The sequence below is a fragment of the Pomacea canaliculata genome, linkage group LG6 (assembly GCF_003073045.1).
Source record: "Pomacea canaliculata isolate SZHN2017 linkage group LG6, ASM307304v1, whole genome shotgun sequence".
Lineage (NCBI taxonomy): Eukaryota > Metazoa > Mollusca > Gastropoda > Architaenioglossa > Ampullariidae > Pomacea > Pomacea canaliculata.
In genome coordinates this window covers 10938141-10961817 of record NC_037595.1, presented here as the reverse complement: position 1 = coordinate 10961817, position 23677 = coordinate 10938141, and the positions used below count along the sequence as shown (strand labels likewise).

General features: G+C 37.1%; 1 protein-coding gene across 2 annotated transcripts in view; it reads right to left on the bottom strand.

Moving 5' to 3' along the window:
- Positions 1-23324, bottom strand: part of LOC112566684 (sulfotransferase 1A2-like) — a 44521-nt gene extending 21197 nt beyond the window's left edge. The window contains exons 1-5 of one of the 2 annotated variants that reach the window (XM_025243002.1): positions 22924-23305; positions 22043-22372; positions 21639-21742; positions 18730-18889; positions 16877-18331 (exon numbers count right to left, since the gene is read on the bottom strand). In XM_025243002.1, coding sequence (XP_025098787.1) covers positions 18216-18331; positions 18730-18889; positions 21639-21742; positions 22043-22372; positions 22924-23095 — 882 coding nt within the window. In that variant the 5' untranslated portion in view covers positions 23096-23305 and the 3' untranslated portion in view covers positions 16877-18215. Of the gene's footprint in view, positions 1-16876; positions 18332-18729; positions 18890-21638; positions 21743-22042; positions 22373-22923 lie in introns of those variants that run through there. The other variant, XM_025243003.1, reaches the window with a different exon arrangement.
- Between the last annotated feature and the right edge of the window lie 353 nt (positions 23325-23677).

The following is a 23677-nucleotide window of genomic DNA, read 5'->3' as shown; positions in this document are numbered from 1 at the left end:
CTAACGCGAAAAATTAAAATATTAAACGATTTGAGATTCCTTCGAAACTAAAATTATCTCTTGCAGTCCACATTGGCTGATTTATACTAGTTTAAATATGCAAGTACAATTTCTGCAAATTGAAGAAAAGCATGTGTAAAAATTGTATCATCCCACGAAGTTATTTTTTTTCAAAACGTTGCGTAAACGAGATGCTCGCCGTTAGATAGTCTCTCGATTTTTCTCTTCATCTCTTTTCTTCTTATTATATACTTTTACCCCGCCCCCCAAAGTTGAACATATGGTCGCAAGTACACCACGCTATCGGACCCGGTTCTGGGCTTCCCAGCTGGGCTCATGTATGCAGCTGCTCAGCCTCTCTTGTGGACTGATCTCCTCCGTGTTGTCTGGGTCTCCCAACCTGCGCATCCCCTGGTGTTCAGGCCAATCTTGACTCGTTAATGTCGGCTGGCTTTCGCCAGGTGTGAACGATCCAGCTCCACTTCTGCTTCTGAATGTCTTGGCTGGCAGGGTTTTGGTGGTCTTCTCTTACAGTCTGTATTGGAGATCTCTCTCGGCCATCTTTGTTGAGGATATGGCGCCGAGTACTATTGAATGTCTGAAACTTGTTGGTGATGCGTGTTTGTCACACGCCATGTCTCAGATCCATGTAAAGGACTGACTGTACATTTTCACAGTCTGACGATTGATTAATATTTAAGTTAGTAATTACAGAGATTGAAAACAAAAAAATCTTATAACGTACAATATGATGGATTCTGACAGCAATACGATGAAAATCGGGACGAATTGCCTTAGATACCTTGGTTAAAATGTATTTTCTCAAAAGCATTTCTCACCTTCTATTTTAACACAGCAAGAGTATATCCCTGGTAATTTATTTTTCGAATAATTCATATTTTTAAAAAGGTAAAACTGTACAAATTTGATCCTAGCTAGTTGGGACTCATTTGTAAAACACATGCATATTCATACACACGTTTATATCTATAGCTTCTTATTAGTATGTTGGAGTAAAACACAGGACACAGTAAGCACTCATGTAGATATAAAAACAAACTATGCCACAAATTGTATTCACAATCCCGCTTGAACATATGTGCACAAGTGTGCAATATTGAGAATAGGGGAGGCTGATGCTCTTACTGACCCATGTAACCGGCAACAATGACGTCTCGTCAGTCTAAGGTCAAAGTTGTGGATGAGTCTCAAGCGGTCCGCGAGCTAAGATTGCCTTTGGGTGGAAGCCGTATGTCCTCGCCAATACACTGCGATCGTTGCCGAATTATCTTTGATGAACACGATATCCATTTCTTACTAACACGATTTGAGTAAAACGAAGAAGTGTCGCTGTAAAGTAAACATGTCTCTGCCTGTAGTAACGGACCGCCGGGTAGTCGACAAGTCTGAGTGGCGGGTCTGCACACTGACTGCTAAGTGCACAGCAGTCGTATACACCCTGTACCTTGATTAACTGTTATCGCTTTACACTCCTGTTCAAAACTGTTTAACCTAGCAAAAGTCACAAAGAACGCTTGAGCCACACTCACAGCTGTGACTTTGAATAAGTCTGTTTTACAAGTAAGTGTAAAGAATCAATACTTTTTCCGACTTTTTTTTATTGTACAGCTAAATGTAGAAAGTAGATTTTGAAAATCCAATTTATCCCTTTAGCAGAAGCGTCTTTATTAATGTGCTCTGGTATGATTTCCCCCAGAAGTTTAATGTAAAACATTACAACACGAAAATTACGAAGCTAACAAATACTACAGAAGAGCCATACGTTGCTATCGCCACTTCACGCACACCATGATGGCGGTTGAAGCAAAGTTTCGAGCTGGTGGAGACTCATGTAGCATCATTAACTGCACAAATTCCCGTTAGAAATTACCTGGAAAATCTTTTTCATATTTCAACCGGATGAAGCAAGTCAACAAAAAGAATATCAAATTGCAACCAGAGCCTGGTTCATTTATCTAATTCTATGTCCACGAGTCAGCTGCCCTGTATTATGGGATGCACGGCACTCCCAGCACAGTGCTAAGGTAAGACCATGTAGGAGAATGATTGCATACATCATCTCTCGCTGTACCCCAAACTCATGTACAGGTTCACGAAAGGTTAAAGTACTCACGTGATCTTAGCAGTGACCTCCATAAACTCAGTCCTTTAAAGAACGTGCGAGATATTACCTTCACTCCTTTCAGTGCTTTCGACGGCATTCAAATACAGGCTGCATTCAATTCTCTGATTATAAAAGAAGTGTCCAGGAAATTAATCTAGTATATCTAATCATTTTTCTAACTTGATTTGATATCAGTTCTGTTGTCTTAGCAAGAAGTATCTTCATAGCTACAATATAGTTTTACACGATCGTCTCGTCTTCAAGCAGCATCAATAGCTGATTTTCATATCAAACATAGAGGCTTTACATTTATTAGACGAATCTTCTATTTATACGAGTTAAATTCTCCATCATTTCAGACAGCTCTATTAATGACTATCGTCCGCCACATTGACAATACTTTATTGTTCTTGTGTACGCATTCATTTGAGTATGTAGCCTGTACACTTATAGGAGTCTTCAGACCGGCTGACTTTATGGACATTACGTAGCTTTATTATTACTTTTTGGAGACAATTTATCGAAAGCTTAGTGTCCGGATTAAAAAAAACTGAGCTTCCTGTGTATCTGAGATTCCGATTTTCACTGAGGGAGAGTTTTCCTGTATACTCATTATAACAACAGTAGACCATCATCAGTATGGGTAGGGATTTACAGACACTTTCGTATGAGTTACTGTGCAGAAGTAACAAAAGTCTGAATATCGAGAGAACGAAAGAATGAATTGTCTGATAAAATACACTATCTGCTGGTACTGAGATTTGCAAAGTGTTGATTTAATTATTCAAGTTGGTAACGAAGGAGACTTTTGTAGCCGGCCATCTTCTTTCGGACGACCTTCTCGAACTCCTCGTTCTGCGGCCACAGTGAACCAGTTCTTCCAGTCTCCTACAACTCCTGCAGATATTACACTGAATAGTTTTGACTCACAGAACATTTGTAGAACAGATGAGTGGGTTCAAATATTACTGTAAATTTAACAGAAATTAAAGAAATAATATCGGTGCTAGAGTTTAAACATTTTACTGCACAATGAGTGTAGGACTTGCTGTGGTCACACTTTAGTATTGTAATTTTGATTAGCATAAATGGTTAATGTGATGCTTTGATATAATGTATTATATTATTACTATTAGTAGTAGTAGTATTTGTATTAGTATTATCATCAGTATTAATATTACTTTTTTTGAAAATTTATACATAAAGTAGTAGATCATTTACGCTTTTTCCCAGTTCTCCTTGAAAAGAGGGAAAGAATGAGAATGAAATACAGGAGAAATAAAAGACCAAAAAACCAATGTTTTTACACTAGGATATTATTTTTAATTTTGTCTTTACAGATATCGTTTACCTTTCCGATAAAGTAGACCAATCAACTTTAGGTCTTTTGCTATTCGCAGATTGACCATGTTGTTGATTGACATTTCTCAACCACCGCCTGGCAGAAAGGTCTCCTCTGTTTGTCTCCAGGAACTGGTCAATTACATTCCAGCTGATCACACCATTCTGAATGAATAAACAACAAAACCAAAAAAACATAAAAATAAGACAGAGACAAGAAACAATCAAAAGATCCTCGATAACGAGACGACCAACAGCCAAGCAGCAATCTATCTTAGCAATAAACTAACCACAGAAAAAAAACACAATCAACTAGCGAATTATTTAACTGCAAACTATTTATTTACATATTCACATGAAAGTACCAGTTGTGACTAGACAACAAACCAGTGCCTGAGTGAGGAATTTCGAGGTCTTGTTTAGTCGGTTTATCACAATCTGATTAAACAACGTTGTAACATTCGTCTGTGTGTTCGAGGTTCTGTCTATTAAGGATAAAACATGTTTGATGAGGTAGCCAAGACTAACAGGATGAAGTGTTTGTACAAAACCACTACGCAATACACCAGGGCTACGTGGTTTAAGGCTCTCACACCATCACAAACTTCTCTCACCAACTACATCACCAAAGTGTGTAGGAAGATGCTTGGCGTGTGGGGAGCAAACTCCATGCTGACAGTGAACAACTTTCATATTCTTCTCACATCAGTATTGAAAGGGCGACAGAAATCTTATCCCACTGGTTCCTTAGCAAATGCATCATTTCTACAAGCCAAGGCTGAGTATGGAAAGAACCTTTTGCCACAGGAGCACCCCTTCATGCCAAATCCTTCATGCAAATTCCTGCAGAAGTCTTAAACATTGTGTGTGTGTGCGAGCTAGTGCATGTGTGTGTGTGTGAGAGAGAGACTGCAGCTAGTCTTTTTTTTAATTTACAAAAGCTTTCAGAATATATGTTTACCTCTGTGGCGAAGATAAATAGACGCATACACTACTGTATTATGTTTATATTTATAGAAATTTTATATAATCTCCCTCGCCATTCATGTGACCATGCGCATAAGAGAGCGTGCAAGAGCAGTGACGTACTGTGACGTCTCTGGATACGAGGAATAACGACACTGATGATCTTACTTGTGTCAGCTCCTCGTACGTCACACAGTAAAATGGATGCTCAGGATGATCGTCGATCGCCTTCTCCCAGCTTGTCACGTGGCTAAAAGCGTCTCCATACCACACTTAAGATAAAGAGATATTTTGAAAATTCGTAGTAAAATTGTAAATATTCGGTTAAGCTTTTCTGTGGAAAAACACTTTAGTGCAATTAAATATGTCTCTACTTTCTTTAAAAGCTCGTAACTCTAACGAAAAACGAAATAAAAAAACCAAGAAACTAAAAAAAAAAAAAAAAATAAAAACTATTCTTTCAAACTGATTCTGATTGTTCATTTTTTAAGAAAGGTTTACTTGCCACACCGTTATTACAAGACTTATGTTACTCAGAATTTTCTGTTCAAAATATAACCAGAAGATAATACTTTTTGTGTAATTTCGTCTTTAAAAAACTTAACGCTTGCAAATCTCAATGACTCACCGCCATCATCTAGCATTGTAGAAAAAAATCTGGCCACGGTGGATAATATTGTTTGAAAGGATACTTTTCTGTAAAACAATACAAAGACACGAAGACATCCTTGAGGTTCCTTGTGATGTGCACCACCTTGACCTTTTTTTCAGTGACGACCTTTGGCAGGTCCTTGAAGAGAAGGTGCGTGTAAAGAGCGCGAGGTTTGACAGGTGGGAGGACGCGTCTAGTGTCTGAGGCTGACTCCAGGACCACGCTAGTATCCGGTCCAAACAAAGGAGGCGGGTCGAGGGTTCCTTCCAGCAACATGTAGATCATCTGATGAATCCAGTTGTTACCTTCACACAGTAAAAACTATTATGTAACCTGACGCTACTATATAACACCTACCTCTATAAATTTGGATTCATTTTAATTACGTGATTAAAAAGTAAACTTGTGAGATTTCTTTTGAAAATAAAATTATTTTTCTGTTCCGAAAAAATTGAGTGATTTAAAGGGTTTTCATATGCATGTCAACTTTGCGAAAAGCATGTTTACAATCTGTTGACAGTCCCACAATGCTTTTTCAAAACTGGAGGAATAAAGGAGATAATCACTCAGTTCCTTTTTTGGCCTCATCACACAGAAGTCATTATTTAATCATCCAATTGGATGACATCAGAATTAACGTCGAGATTTGTTTACTTTTTAAACTTCTGAGTCTGAACTGACGATTGACAATTATTTAAGTTAGTAGTTACAGAGATTAAAAATACAGACTTCAGCAAGTTCTGGGTTCCAACAAGGATACGGTAACAAACACGTTTGAATTTTGAAAATTTTTGATAGATATCAGGACTAATCACCTTGGGATACCTTGTTTAAAATGTTATTGAAGACCATTTCTCACTTTTAGTTTAACACCACAGAGTATAACTCTGTTATGATCAAATTATTAATTTTCTCAAACAAATGAATCTACCCAAAGGTGACCCTCACAATACAGGCTCCTACTACCTAACTGAAGTGTGCTGGTTGTCTTTATTTCATAGTTACAGTTCACAAACACACACACAACGCACGCACGCACACATGCACACAAAAGGATCTTATTGGAACACAACTGAAAACAGTAAACACTCAATTAGATATAAATGTACAAACCAAACTATGGGATAAGCAGTGAGTGCGTGTGAATTTTGAGCAGTGGAGTTCGTGATGCTCTTACCTGACCTCGGGTAACCAGCAACAATGACGTCGTCAGGTCTAAGGTGAAAGTTGTTAATGAGTCTCAAGCGGTCCGCGAGGCCAAGTTCGTCTTTTAAAGGTGGAAGCCGTATGTCCTCGCCAAGAAACCACCGATCGTTGCCGAATTTATCTTTGATGCACACCATATCCATCTTACTAAAACAAGTGATCTGAAGAAGACGAAGAAGTGTCGCTGGTAAAGTAACATGTACTCTGCCTGTAGTAACGGGACCGCCGGGTAGTCGACAAGTTGTGAGGTGGCGGGTCTGCACACTGAGCTGCTACGTGCACAGCAGTCGTGTATACCCTGTACCTTGATTAACTGTCATCGCCGTGAACTCCTGTTCACCTCACCTCGCTATAACCTCAAAAATTAAGATTTTAAGAAGTCTGAGCCACACTCCCAGCTGTGACTTTGTCTATGAGTCATGGTTTGCAGTACAGTATCAATGAATATTTCATTTTTTTCACTTTAGTTTCATTATATATAGAAAATTTAATTAAAATAATTTCGTAAAAATACCGGTCTATTTGCTGTGAAATTTCTGACGGTAATTTGCGCGGTTATTGGTAGTTTATCAGTCTCCAGCTTAATGTTATTATTAAAGAATGTCGAGATTTGTAATGATGATGTAGTCATGTAGATAAAGAAGTATTGTGTAAAGCCAGTTTTGCATGAAATAAAGAGCAAAAGACAACTCTGTACTGAACTTGATATCAATGGCTTTGTCTTAGCATAGACGTGTACATCTTTAGTAGGTAGAATATAGTTTTGCACCACGTCTAGTCTTGAAGTAGCATACATCACTGATTTTCAATATCAAACAAAGAGGCTTTACATCTAAGAGACAAATCTTCCATTTAGAAGAGGTAAATTGTTCATAATTCAGACAGCTCTATGTAATGACTATAGTTCGCCACGTTGACAATACTTTAATATTGTTGTGTACGCATTCATGTTAGTATGTAGCCTGTACACTAAAATGAGTCTTTAGACCGACTGACTTTATGGACAAAGATGACGTAACTTTATCATTACTTTTTGTAGACGATATTTATCTATAAGTGTCCGGATTAACACATTAAGCTATCGGCAGGTCTGTACAGTTTCTGTTTTTCCTTCAGAGAGTGAGAGAGAGCGTCTTGAATACTCATTGTAATAAATTAGACCGAGATCATCAGTATAGGGTAGGGATTTACAGACATTTATTAATGAGTCTGAAGAAAAAGTGACAAAGTTTCTAACATCGAGAAGAACAAAGAATGAATTGTCTGATAAAAGACACTATCTGCTGGTACTGAGATTTGCAATGTGTTGATTTAATTATTCAAGTTGGTAACGAAGGAGACTTTTGTAGCCGGCCATCTTCTTTCGGACGACCTCCTTGAACTCCTCGTTCTGCGCCACAGTGAACCAGTTCTTCCAGTCTCCTACAACTCCTGCAGATATTACACTGAATAGTTTGACTCACAGAACATTTGTAAGAACAGATGAGTGGGTTCAAAAATTAGTGTGAATTTAACAGAAATTAAAGAAATAATATCACTGCTAGAGTATGAACATTTTACTGCACATATGCCTAGTAGGCCTAGCAGTGGTCACACTTTAGTATTGTAACTTTGATTAACATAAATGATTATTTTCATGCTCTGATTTAAAAAAAATTATTATAACTTTATTATTATTATTTCTATTATTATTATGTCTATTATTATTATGTCTACTATCCTCATTATAATCACCATTATTAATATCACTTTTTTGGAAAAATTTAAAATTAAAGTCGTAGATCAGTAACGCTTTTTCACATTTTTCCTTGAAAAGAGGTAAGAAGAAAAAAGGAAGAATAAGAAGAAATTAAAGAAAACACTAATGTGTCTTTACACTTAAATATTACTTTTAATTCTGTCTTTACAGATATTATTTACCTTTTCTGAAAAGCATGGTGCGATCAAATTTAGCATCTTGTACTATTCGCAGATTGACCATGTTGTCGATGTGACATTTCTCAACCACCGCCTGGCAGAAAGGTCTTCCTCTGTTTGTCTCCAGGAACTGGTCAATGCGTTCCAGCTGATCAACACCATTCTGAATGGAATAAACAACAAAACCGGAAATATAAAAATAACACAGAAACAAGAAACAATCAAAACAACCCAGACAACTAGACGACCAACAGCCAAGCAACAATCTATCTAGCAACTAAACTAACCACTGAAAAAACCTACAGTCAACTAGCTAATTAATTTAACTGCAAACTATTTGGTTTACATATATTCACATGAAAGTACCAGTGTTTCGACTAGGTCAACAAACCAGTGCTTGTGTGAGGAATTTCGAGGTCTGTGTTCAGTTGGTTTATCACAACTTAATCAACAACGCTGTAACATTCGGACTGTGTGGTTCGAGGTTCTGTCCATCATGGATAAAAAATTTGTTTGTTTAGGTGGTCAAGACTAACACGATGATAGTCTTTGCACAAAGACCACCAGGTAATACACCAGGGGTAAGAGGTTTAATGCTCTCATATCATCACAAACTTCTCTCACCAACTACATCATCACAGTGGCGTAGAAAGATGCTCGGCGTGGGAGGCAAACTCCATGCTGACAATCCATGACGACAGAAATCTTATCCCACTGGTTCCTTAGCCATTGCATCATTTCTAGAAGCCAAGGCTCCGTTTGGAAAGAACTATTTACCAGGAAGAGCGCTTTTCCTCTCTTGAACAGTGTGTGTGTTTGTGTGTGCGCGTGAGTGTGTGTGTGTGTCAAATCTGTGTAGGTGACTGTTGGTAGTCTTTATTTAGAAAGGTTTCAGAAAATATGTTTATCTCTGTGAGAGAGATATATAGACATATACAACAATGTATTGTGTTTATATTTATAGCATTTATATATAATCTCCCTCGCCATTTATGTGGTCATGAGCATGAGACGAGAGAGCGTGCAAGAACAGTGACGTACTGTGACGTCGATGGATACGAGGAATAACGACACTGATGATCTTACTTGTGACAACTCCTCGTACGTCACACAGTAAAATGGATGTTCAGGATGATCGTCGATCGCCTTCTCCCAGCTTGTCACGTGGTCAAAGATGTCTCCATACGACACTAAAGATAAGGAACTATTTTAAAAATTCTTCGAAAACATTTCAATGCAAGTAAATATGTCTCTACTTTCTTTGAATGCTTGTAACTTTAATCAAAAGGTAATTCGGAAAACCAAATAACTGGAAAAATAAAACCTATTCTTTCAAACTGATTGTTCTTTTTTTTTTTTACTTGATACACCGTTATTACAAGAATTGTGTTACTCAACTTTTTCTGTACGAAATATAACTAGAGGATAATTCTCTTTGTGGAATTTCATCTTTAAAAAAAACTTAACGCTTGTAAATTGTAAGTCTCACCGCCATCATCTAGCATAGTAGAAAAACTCTGGCCACGGTTGGATAATATTCGCAGAAAGAATATTTTTGTAAAAGACAATACAAAGACACGAAGACATCCTTGAGGTTCCGCGTGATGTGCACCACCTTGACCTTTTTTTCAGTGACGACCTTTGGCAGGTCCTTGAAGAGAAGGTGCGTGAAAAGAGCGCGAGGTTTGACAGGTGGGAGGACGCGACTAGTGTCTGAGGTAATCTCCAGGTTCACGTTAGTATCTGGTCCAAACAAGGGAGGCGGGTCCAGGGTTCCTTCCAGCAACATGTAGATCATCTGATGAAGCCAGTTGTTACCTTCACACAATAGAAAATAATGTTTCACCTGCAACAACTATATAACACCTACCTCTATAAATTTAGATTTATCTTAATTACATAATTAAACTGTAAACTTGTGAGATTTCCCACGTTTCAACAAGGATACGGTAACAAACACGTTTGAATTTGCCAATTTCTCGAGAGATATCGGGACTAATCACCGTGAAAAACCTTGTTGAAAATGTTATTGAAGACCCTTTCTCATTTTAGTTTAACGTAGCAGAGTATAACTCTATTATGATAAAATTATTAATTTTCTCACAAAACTGACTTCCCACAAAGTTGACCCTCACAACCTATACGGGATCATTGTACCTAACTGAAATGTGCTGGTTGGTATTTATTTCATAGTTACAGTTCACACACACATACGCACGCAGGCGCACGCACGCACACAAAATGAGCTTATTGGAATAAAACAGAAAACAGTAAAGACTCAATTAGATATACATGTACAAAACAAACTATGGGAAAAGCGGTTCGTGTGTAAATTTTGTGTTTGGGAGGTCGTGATGCTCTTACCTGATCTCATGTAACCGGCAACAATGACGTCGTCAGGTCTAAAGTCAAAGTTGTTGATGAAACTCAAGCGGTCCGCGAGACTAAGCTTTTCTATGAAGATTGGGAGCCGTATGTCCTCGCCAAGAAACCACCGATCGTTGCCGAATTTATCTTTGATGCACACCGTATCCATCTTACCAACACAAGGGATTTGAGTAAAACTAAGAAGTGTCGCTGGTAAAGTAACATGTACTCTGCCTGTAGTAACGGGACCGCCGGGTAGTCGACAAGTTGTGAGGTGGCGGGTCTGCACACTGAGCTGCTACGTGCACAGCAGTCGTATAAATCCTGTACCTTGATTAACTGTTATCGCCGTGAACTGTTAACCTCGCTATGCACTCAACAAGTAAGATTTAAAGAAGTCTGAGCCACACTCCCAGTTGTGACCTTGTTTATGAGTCATGATTTGCAGGTACAATGTGAATGAATATTTGATTTTAGTTTTTGACTTTTGAACTTCTACACAGCTACACGTAAAAGTACATCGTTGAAAACAAGGAAGAGCGTATATGGATGCATTTGAGTTGGTAATTCAGCTGTTTGTTTTCTAAAAAGAAGAAAAAAGGGAGGGATTTATAAAAAGAAATTTTTTTTAAAACTCTGTGTAGTTCTAAATGCGTGACAAATTGCATTACATGTCACATTAAATGCATACATTATATACAATATTTAATGTCAGGTTTTGAAGTATCAACACAAATTATTTCTGTTTTTAATGTCTTTAAAGTGAAGCTGAAACTTGCACGTCAAGAAAGACTAGCAATTAGTAATCTGTAGTCAAGTATTGTGTATATACGTGTATGTATAACATATAAATAGTTAGTTAGATTATCTGCTTATTACCTCAAAAAATTAAGATTTTAAGTCCGAGCCACACTCTCAGCTGTGACTTTTGTTTATGAGTCATGGTTTGCAGTACGGTGTGAATCAATAGATTATTTTTTTACTTTAGTTTCATTATATACAGAAAATTTAACTAAAATAATTTCGCAAAACTACTTGCTGTGAAATTTATTACGGGAATTTGCGCAGTTAATGGTGGTGTATGAGTCTCCAGCTTAATGTTATTATTAAAGAATGTTGAGATTTGTAATGATGATGTAGTCATGTAGATAAAGAAATATTGTGTAAAGCCAGTTTGGTATGAAATAAAGAGCAGAAGACAACTCTACCTGAACTTGATATCAATGGCTTTGTCTTAGCATAGACGTGTACATCTTTAGTAGGTAGAATATAGTTTTGCACCACGTCTGGTCTTGAAGTAGCATACATCACTGATTTTCAATATCAAACAAAGAGGCTTTACATCTAAGAGACAAATCTTCCATTTAGAAGAGGTAAATTCTTCATCATTCAGACAGCTCTGTGTGATGACTATAGTTCGCCACGTTGACAACACTTTATTATTGTTGTGTACGCATTCATGTGAGTATGTAGCCTGTACACTTATATGAGTCTTTAGACCGACTGACTTTATGGACAAAGATGACGTAACTTTATCATTACTTTTTGTAGACGATATTTATCTATAAGTGTCCGGATTAACACATTAAGCTATCGGCAGGTCTGTACAGTTTCTGTTTTTCCTTCAGAGAGTGAGAGAGAGCGTCTTGAATACTCATTGTAATAAATTAGACCGAGATCATCAGTATAGGGTAGGAATTTACAGACATTTATTAATGAGTCTGAAGAAAAAGTGACAAAGTTTCTAACATCGAGAAGAACAAAGAATGAATTGTCTGATAAAAGACACTATCTGCTGGTACTGAGATTTGCAATGTGTTGATTTAATTATTCAAGTTGGTAACGAAGGAGACTTTTGTAGCCGGCCATCTTCTTTCGGACGACCTCCTCGAACTCCTCGTTCTGCGCCACAGTGAACCAGTTCTTCCAGTCTCCTACAATTCCTACAGATATTACACTGAATAGTTTGACTCACAGAACATTTGTCAGAACAGGTGAGTGGGTTCAAAAATTAGTGTGAATTTAACAGAAATTAAAGAAATATTATCAGTGCTAGAGTATGAACATTTTACTGCACATATGCCTAGTAGGCCTAGTTGTAGTTATAATTTAGTATTATAACTTTGATTAACATAAATGATTAATTTCATGATCTGATTAAAAAAAAATATTATTATTATAACTTTAATATTATTATTTCTATTATTATTATGTCTATTATTATTATGTCTACTATCCTCATTATTATCACCATTATTAATATTACTTTTTTTTTTAATTTAAAATTAAAGTCGTAGATCAGTAACGCTTTTTCACATTTTTCCTTGAAAAGAGGTAAGAAGAAAAAAGGAAGAATAAGAAGAAATTAAAGAAAACACTAATGTGTCTTTATGCTTAGATATTACTTTTAATTTTATCTTTACAGATATCATTTACCTTTTCTGAAAAGCATGGTGCGATCAAAGTCAACGTCTTGTACTATTCGCAAATTGACCATGTTGTCGATGTGACATTTCTCAACCACCGCCTGGCAGAAAGGTCTTCCTCTGTTTGTCTCCAGGAACCGGTCAATGCGTTCCAGCTGATCAACACCATTCTGAATGGAATAAACAACAAAACCAGAAATATAAAAATAACACAGAAACAAGAAACAATCAAAACAACCTAGATGACGAGACGAGCAGCTGTCCAGCAGCAATCTATCTAGCAACTAACTAACCACAGAAAAAAAACCTACAGTCAACTAGCGAATTAATTTAACTGCAAACTATTTTATTTACATATATTCACGTGAATGTACCAGTGTTGTGACAAGGACAACAAACCAGTGCCTGTGTGAGGAAGTTCGAGGTCTGTGTTTAGTCGGTTTATCACAATCTGATTAACAACGTTGTAACATTCGGTCTGTGTGGTTCGAGGTTCTGTCTATTAAGGATAAAACATGTTTGAGGATTAGGCCAAGACTAACAGGATGATAGTATTTGCACAAAGACCACTACGCAATACACCAGGGCAAGTCGTTTAAGGCTCTCACATCATTACTGGCTTCCCTCACCAACTACATCACAACAGTGGTCTAGGAAGATTCATGGCGTCTGGGGGGCAAACTCCATGCTGACAGTGAACAACTTTCATATTTTTCTCACATCAGTATTAAAAGGGCGACAGAAATATTATCCCTATGGTTCCTTAGCCATTACATCATTTCTAGAAGTCAAGGCTGAGTATGGAATGAACCTTTTGTCACAGGAGCACTTCTTCATGCCAAATTTTTTCAAGCAAATTCCTACAGAAGTCTTGAACATTGTGTGTGTGTCTGTGTGTGCGAGCTAGTGCATGTGTGTGTGTGTGTGAGAGAGAGAGACTGTAGCTAGTCTTTTTTATTATTACTTACAAAATCTTTCAGAAAACATGTTGACCTCTGTGGGGGAGATAAATAGACGCATACACTACTGTATTATGTTTATATGTGAATAATTTATATATAATCTCCCTCTCCATTCATCTGGGCATGCGCATGAAAAAGCGTGCAAGAGAACTGACGTACTGTGACGTCTCTGGATACGAGGAATAACAACACTGATGATCTTACTTGTGTCAACTCCTCGTACGTCACACAGTAAAATGGATGCTCAGGATGATCGTCGATCGCCTTCTCCCAGCTTGTCACGTGGTGAAAGACGTCTCCATACCACACTTAAGATAAAGAGATATTTTGAAAATTTGTAGTAAAATTGTAAATATTCGGTTAAAAGTTTCTGTGGGAAAACACTTCAGTGCAAGTAAATATGTCTCTTCTTTCTTTAAAAGCTCGTAACTCTAATGAAAAACGAAATCAGAATACCAAGAAACTAAAAAATAAAACCTATTCTTTTAAACTGGTTGTTCATTTTTAAAGAAAGGTTTACTTGCTACACCGTTATTACAAGACTTATGTTATTCAGAATTCCCTGTTGAAAACATAACCAGAAGATAATACTTTTTGTGTAATATCGTCTTTAAAAAACTTAAAGCTTGCAAATCTGAATGACGTACAGCCATCATCTAGCATAGTAGAAAAAAAACTCTGGCCACGGTGGATGATATCTGATGTTCGTTAATTTCTCTGAAATACAATACAAAGACACGAAGACATCCTTGAGGTTCCGCGTGATGTGCACCACCTTGACCTTTTTTTTCAGTGACGACCTTTGGCAGGTCCTTGAAGAGAAGATGCGTGTAAAAAGCGCGAGGTTTGACAGGTGGGGGGACGCGTATGGTGTCTGAGGCAATCTCCAGGTACACGTTAGAACCCGATCTAAACAAGGGATCCGGGTCCAGGGTTCCTTCCAGCAACATGTAGATCATCTGATGAAGCCAGTTGTTACCTTCACACAATAGAAAAGAATGTTACACCTGCCACTACTATTTAACACCTAACTCTATAAATTGAGATTCATTTTAATTACATGATTAAAATGTAAACTTGTAAGATTTCTTTTGAAAATAAAATAAGTTTTCTGTTCTAAAAAAATTGAGTGATCTAAGAGGGATTTCATATGCATGTCAATTTTGCGAAAAGCATGTTTACAATCTGTTGACAGTCTCACAAGGCTCTTTTTCAAAACTGGAGGAATGAAGGAGACAATCACTCAGTTCCTTTCTTGTCCTCATCATACAGAATTCATTATTTAATCATCCAATTGGATGACATCAGAATTAACGATCAGATTTGTTTACTTTTCAACTTCTGAGTCTAACCTGACGATTGATTAATATTTAAGTTAGTAGTTACAGAGATTGAAAATAAAGTCTTCAGGAAATTCTGGTTCGTGGTATGACGGGTTCCAACAAGGATACGGTAACAAACACGTTTGAATTTTGCCATTTTTGAGAGATATCAAGACTAATAACCTTGAGATACCTTGTTTAAAATGTTATTGAAGACAATTTCTCACTTTTAGTTTAACACAACAGAGTATAACTCTGTTATGATCAAATTATTAATTTTCTCAAACAAATGAACAAAGTTGACACTCCCAACCTATACATGCTCACTTACTACATAACTGAAGTGTGCTGGTTCGTTTTATTTCATAGTTACAGTTCACACACACACACATACAACGCACGCATGCACACACAAAAGGAGCTTATTGGAACATAACTGAAAACAGTAAACATTCAATTACACATAAATGTACAAACCAAACTATGGGATAAGCAGTGAGTCCGTGTTCCTAACCCTTTGAGCAGTGGAGTTCGTAATGCTCTTACCTGACCTCGGGTAACCGGCAACAATGACGTCGTCAGGTCTAAGGTTAAAGTTGTTAATGAGACTTAAGCGGTCCGCGAGACCAAGTTCGTATTTTGAAGGTCTGCACACTGAGCTGCTACGTGCACAGCAGTCGTATACACCCTGTACCTTGATTAACTGTAATCGCTTGAACTCCTGTTCACCTCTCTATGACCTCATCAATTAAGATTTAAAGAAGTCTGAGCCACACTCCCAGCTGTGACTTTATTTATGAGTCATTGTTTGCAGGAACAGTGTTAATGAATATATGATTTTATTTTTGACTTTTTTAATTATAGACAGCTACATGTAAAAAGCACATCGTTGAAAACAATGCAGTGTGTATGTGTATGCATTTGAGTTGGTAATTCTTTTCTAAAGAGAAGAAAAAAGAGACCGATTTACGAAAAGAAAAGTGGTCAGTTTTTGTAAAACCTCTATCTGTGTTGTCTTAAATGCGTTACAGATTGCATTATATGTCACGTAAAATACATACCTTATACACAATATTTAATGTTAGGTTATAAAGTATCAACTCAAATTATTTCTGTTTTCAATGTGTTTTAAGTGAAGCTGAAACTTGCACTTCAATAAAAATTAGCAATTAGTAATCTGTAGCCATGTATTGTGTATATAAGTGTATGCATAATTATATAAATAGTTATTTAGATTATATGCTTATCTGCGGATCAGCAGGTTACTTTTATAAAAAATACTTCATCAGGTATTTTATTCATTTTTAATTGAAAGCCCTGCTTTGGTCACAAAGATCTGGAGTGTCAGTCACCCTCGGATTTTTTCCTTTTCGTTTGCTTTGTTCTCACTTCTTATGCTGTGTGGAGTTGTACCTCTCTGATGTTCCAGTGAGGTTGTCTATATCACAGCCCACTATGTTCAATGTGGCGAATTTACCATTATTTTTTTCCTTGAAGATCTCTGCAGTGTTTGGGTCTTCTTTACCACAGTAGTGTCTGAGGTTGTAATTCTGTTCGTAAATGAATTAATACATAAGGGAGAAAACTCTGGAGCCTTTTACCTTTATTTTGTTTTATTCGTTCAAGCACATGTAGAATTGAGACACGTGACATGTGACGTCAGCCTACATTTTGACGTCACGTCGTGACGCAGAAAAAAGTTGAGAGTTTCTCTCGGACATTTAATTATAATTATACATCCGATACAGCCACTCTTCACAAAAAGTCACACTGATGGTGAGCTTTAATGTTCCTTCGTAAGTACTGGTGTATGTAAAGCACCTTCAGCAGGTATCAGCTGCAGTTGTAAGACTGGATAAGTACAGACTCCAACTGTTCCCTAAAGGACTTGCGTGTTTGACGATGCACGGCACTCCCAGCACAGCGCTCAGGTAAGACCATGTAGGAGAATGATTGCATACATCATCTATTGATGTACCCCGAACTCATGTACAGGTTCACGAAATGTAAAGTATCCACGTGATCTCAGCAGTGACCTCGATAAACGCAGTCCCTTAAAGAACGTGCGAGATATTACCTTCACTCCTTTCCCACCTTTTTTCAAGGAAAGGCAACTCTGGCGACACGTGCCACCGACAACACACAATATTTTTTTTTCTTTTGTCTTAATCACACATTCATAGTTTGGACATACACCAAGCCGTGCACACCAACACCTCTGACGAGACAGAATGGGATCATCAGTGCTTTCGACGGCATTCAAATATAAGGTTGCCTTCAATTTGCTGATTATAAATAGAAGTCTCCGGGAAAAATAAGCTATATAATAATTTTCTAATTTGTTTTGATATCAGTTCCGTTGTCTTTTCAAAGAAGTATCTTCAATAGTTACAATATAGTTTTACACCACGTCTCGTCTTCAAGCTGCATCAATCACTGATTTTCATATCAAACAGAGGATTTTACATTTATTAGAGTAATTAGACGAATCTTCTATTTATGAGTTAAATTCTTCATCATTCAGACAGCTCTATGTAATGACTATCGTTCGCCACATTGACAATACTTTATTGTTCTTGTGAGTATGTAGCTTGTACACTTATAGGAGTCTTCAGACCGGCTGACTTTATGGACATTACGTAGCTTTATTATCAATTTTTGGAGACGATATTTATCGAAAGCTTAGTATCCGGATTATAAAAAAGCTGACATTCCTATCGGTATCTAGAGTTTCTGATTTTCACTGAGGGAGAGTTTTCCTGTATACTCATTATAACAACAGTAGACTGAGATCATCAGTATGGGGTAGGGATTTACAGACACTTTCGTATGAGTACTGTGGCAGTCTGGAATATCGAGAAGAACGAAGAATACATTGCCTGATAAAAGACACTATCTGCTGGTACTGAGATTTGCAATGTGTTGATTTAATTATTCAAGTTGGTAACGAAGGAGACTTTTGTAGCCGGCCATCTTCTTTCGGACGACCTCCTCGAATTCCTCGTTCTGCGCCACAGTGAACCAGTTCTTCCAGTCTCCTACAACTCCTGCAGATATTACACTCAATAGTTTGACTCATAGAAAATTTGTCAGAACAAGTGAGTGGGTCCAAAACTTCTTGTAAATTTAACAGAAATTAAAGAAATAATATCCGTGCTAGAGAATGAACATTTTACTGCCCAGATGCCCAGCAGGCCTAGCCGTGGTCATACTTTAGCATTGTAATTTTGATGAGCATAAATGGTTAATTTCATGCTCTGATCTATCCTCATTATTATTACCATTATTAATATTACTTTTTTTTGGAAATTTAAAAATTAATGTCATAGATCAGTTACGCTTTTTTCTCAGTTTTCCTTTAAAAGAGAAATTAATATAAAGAAAACCTAATGTGTCTTTACGCTTAGATACTACTTTTAATTTTTTCTTTGTAGATATCATTTACCTTTTCTGAAAAGCAAGTTGCGATCAAAGTTAACGTCTTGTGACATTCGCAGATTGACCATGTTGTCGATGCGACATTTCTCAACCACCGCCTGGCAGAAAGGTCTTCCTCTGTGTGTCTCCAGGAACTGGTCAATACGTTCCAGTTGATCAACACCATTCTGAATTGAATATACAACAAAACCAAAAACATCAAAGGTTCAAGGAATAGAAGATATTAAACTGAGATGGTTTCAGTGCAGAATTACACACAGAATTCTAGGTACAAACTCCCTGGCAGAATATATGGGGGTAGAAGTTAATAATAAATGTACTTTCTGTGGCAAGGAAAGGGAGACAATTGAACATTTATTTTGGCGCTGTAAGGCAACTAAACTATTTTGGACAAGCTTAGAAAAAGCAATAAGAGAAAAATGCCCTAAAAATAATAAATTAGCACTTAATGAATCTGTAATACTATTTGGATATGAAGCAAACTGTCCAATAGATAAGACGTTAGAGAATATACTACTAGAAGCAAAGTGGTTTATCTATAAATGTAAAATAGAGAAGAAACAGCCAGACTTAAGAGTTTTTATGCTACAGCTAAATAGAAAATACAAGATTGAGGAATTTAGTGCACTTGTTAATATGAAATTGCATGAATTTATAATAAGCTGGGCTGATTATAAGAATTTTATGAGTTTATCTGGAAATATATAATTTCACGACTATGTTGTTTAATGTAAATTGCATGGTGCAACATATTAATCTAACACTAGCCAAGTGGACACCTTTCTTTCTTTCTTTATTTTTTTTTCCTTCCCGCTCTATCTCTTCTCTTCAGTTATGGATTTTGTCTAACAGATAGATGTATTTTTAAAATTGTTGAATTTGTTGAATTTATGTGCACATGTTCATTGTTTATGTTTGATATATATATTGCTTAATAATAAAAAAAAATTACTTTGCCTGTACAGTTTCACAAGTAAAGTATAACTGAACAATTGGTGTGATATTTCATTGTTTAAAAATTGCTGTTTTATATAGAAAATATTTTGGTTCTTCATGGTTAGCTGCTGTGAACAAAAATGGGTCTTGCTATTATTGCTCTGAATAACAGTTTGTTGGCTGTTGCCTCGAGATTAAATAAATTTGTAAATTTCTATTATGCAAACATTCCTACATAGTGAGGGTGTAGTTACTGTCATGTAATGACTAGATCGAACAATTGTTTTCAGCTTTTTACTAAAGCTTTTTCCTACTTTTGATATATACATATATATACATTTGCTGAACTTGTGTGAAAGATAATTTTTGTACAAAGGAAAACAAGTTTTTGTGAGAACAGTATGGCTGCAGTTTTTGTGTCAGTCAAACTCTGAGTTATGCTGGAACAAACTGCACATTTCTGGAAATTGTTTTTGCAGTTTGTGGTGTGCAACCAATGAAGATGGAGGTTCTCTGTTAAAAATTTTGCAATCACAACAGCATGATTGAGTCTGCACTGTGATGTCTCCAAGCGTTTATTGTAATCTAAATACTTGTTTTTGCTAATCCTTCAGCCAGTAAATCAATCATTCAATCATCATCCTCGTAATCATTCATAATCATCCTCGTAATCATCATCACTATGTACTTGTACTTGTACTAATGGACTGCCTGCAGGCGATTTCTTTTCAACCTCTGGAACGAACGAATGATTGATACCTTATGTGCATATGATTGTATTATATTGCAAGATATTGTAATTTCTATTTCATGTATCTGTGAGACAAAATAAATGTTATATATTTTAAAAAAAACAAAAAAAAAAAAAAAAACAAACAAAAAAAAAAAAACATCAAAATAACACAGAAACAAGGAAGAACCAAAGAACACAGACAACGAGACAAGCAATTGTTCAGCAGCAATCTACCTAGCAACTAAACTAACCACAGCAAAAACCTACGTCAACTAGCTAATTAATTTAACTGCAAACTTTTTATTTACATATATTCACATGAAAGTACCAGTGCGTGTGTTGTGACTAGGACAACAAACCAGTGCCTGTGTGAGGAATTTGGAGATCAGTAACTCTGTGTTTAGTCGGTTTATCACAACCTCATTCACAACATTCTAACATTGGCTCTGTGTGGTTCGAGGTTCTGTATACCAAGGCTAAAGCTTGTATAATGAGCTGGTCAAAACTAACAGGATGATAGTCTTTGCACAACGAACACTATGTCATACACCAGGGGTCGGCAATTAATTTTCCCAAGGGGCAGCATGAGAAATTGGGATGGTTTTAGAGGGCCGGACTAATATAGTTAACGCAGTTTTACCCAATACTCTATATATAATATATTTACTGGCGGGCGGGCCAGCGGGCGGGCCGGTCAGAGACAGGAGGCGGGCCGGCCTTTGCCCAGGTCTGTCATACACCATGGCTGCGTGGTTTAAAGCTCTCACATCATCACAGACTTCTCTCACCAACTACAACACCACAGTGGTGTAAGAAGATGGTAGGCGTGTTGGTAAACTTCATGCTGACAGTGAACAACTTTCATATTCTTCTCGCATCAGTATTGAGAGGGCGAGAATTATCCTGTCCCACTGGTTCCTAAGGTATTACATCATTTATAGAAGCCAAGGCTGCGTATGGAAAGAACTATTAGCCAGGAAGAGCGCTTTTGCCAAAACTTCCTTGGAAATTGCTACAGCAGTCTTCAACAGTGTGTTTGTGTGTGCGCGAGTGAATGTGTGTGTGTCAAACTGTGTAGGTGACTGTTGGTAGTGAGAGATATAGACGTGTATTGTGTTTATATTTATAGCATTTATATATAATCTCCCTCGCCATTCATGTTGGCATGAGCAATGAGAGAGCGTGCAAGAGCAGTGACGTACTGTGACGTCTCTGGATACGAGGAATAACGACACTGATGATCTTACTTGTGTCAACTCCTCGTACGTCACACAGTAAAATGGATGTTCAGGATGATCGTCGATCGCCTTCTCCCAGCTTGTCACGTGGTCAAAGATGTCTCCATACGACACTAAAGATAAGGAACTATTTTAAAAATTCTTCGTAAACACTTCAATGCAGGTAAATATGTCTCTACTTTCTTTGAATGCTTGTAACTTTAATCAAAAGGTAATTCGGAAAACCAAATAACTGGAAAAATAAAACCTATTCTTTTAAACTGATTGGTTTTTTTTTTATTTTACTTGATACACCGTTATTACAAGAATTGTGTTACTCAGCTTTTTCTGTACGAAATATAACTAGAGGATAATTCTCTTTGTGTAATTTCATCTTTAAAAAAACTTAACGCTTGTAAATTGTAATGTCTCACCGCCATCATCTAGCATAGTAGAAAAAAACTCTGGCCACGTTGGATAATATTCGCAGAAAGAATATTTTTGTAAAATACAATACAAAGACACGAAGACATCCTTGAGGTTCCGCGTGATGTGCACCACCTTGACCTTTTTTTCAGTGACGACCTTTGGCAGGTCCTTGAAGAGAAGGTGCGTGTAAAAAGCGCGAGGTTTGACAGGTGGGGGGACGCGTCTGGTGTCTGAGGCAAACTCCAGGTACACGTTAGAATCCGGTCCAAACAAGGGAGGCGGGTCCAGGGTTCCTTCCAGCAACATGTAGATCATCTGATGAATCCAGTTGTTACCTTCACACAATAGAAAATAATGTTTCACCTGCAACAACTATATAACACCTACCTCTATAAATTTAGATTTATTTTAATTACATAATTAAACTGTAAACTTGTGAAATTTCCCACGTTTCAACAAGGATACGGTAACAAACAGCGTTTGAAGTTGCCAATTTCTCGAGAGATATCGGGACTAATCACGGTGAAAAACCTTGTTTAAAATGTTATTGAAGACCCTTTCTCATTTTAGTTTAACGTAGCAGAGTATAACTCTATTATGATCAAATTATTCATTTTCTCACGAAACTGCCTTCCCACAAAGTTGACCGTCACAACCTATACGGGATCATTGTACCTAACTGAAGTGTGCTGGTTGGTATTTATTTCATAGTTACAGTTCACACACACACACACAAGCACGCAGCCGCACGCACGCACACAAAATGAGCTTATTGGAATAAAACAGAAAACAGTAAACACTCAATTAGATATACATGTACAAAACAAACTATGGGAAAAGCGGTTCGTGTGTAAATTTTGTGTTTGGGAGGTCGTGATGCTCTTACCTGATCTCATGTAACCGGCAACGATGACGTCGTCAGGTCTAAGGTCAACGTTGTGGATGAAACTCAAGCGGTCCGCTAGACTAAGTTTTTCTATGAAGATTGGGAGCCGTATGTCCTCGCCAAGAAACCACCGATCGTTGCCGAATTTATCTTTGATGCACACCGTATCCATCTTACTAACACAAGAGATTTGAGTAAAACGAAGAAGTGTCGCTGGTAAAGTAACATGTACTCTGCCTGTAGTAACGGGACCGCCGGGTAGTCGACAAGTTGTGAGGTGGCGGGTCTGCACACTGAGCTGCTACGTGCACAGCAGTCGTATAAACCCTGTACCTTGATTAACTGTTATCACTTTGAACTCCTGTTCACCTCGCTATGCACTCAACAATTAAGATTTAAAGAAGTCTGACCCACACTCCCAGTTTTGACCTTGTTTATGAGTCATGGTTTGCAGGTACAATGTGAATGAATATATGATTTTAGTTTTTGACTTTTGAACTTCTACACAGCTACATGTAAAAAGTACATCGTTGAAAACATCGAAGAGCGTATATGGATGCATTTGAGTTGATAATTCAGCTGTTTGTAAAAAGAAGAAAAAAGGTAGGGATTTATAAAAAGAAAATTTTTTTTAAACTCTGTGTAGTTCTAAATGCGTGACAAATTGCATTACATGTCACATTAAATGCATACATTATACACAATATTTAATGTCAGGTTTTGAAGTATCAACACAAATTATTTCTGCTTTTAA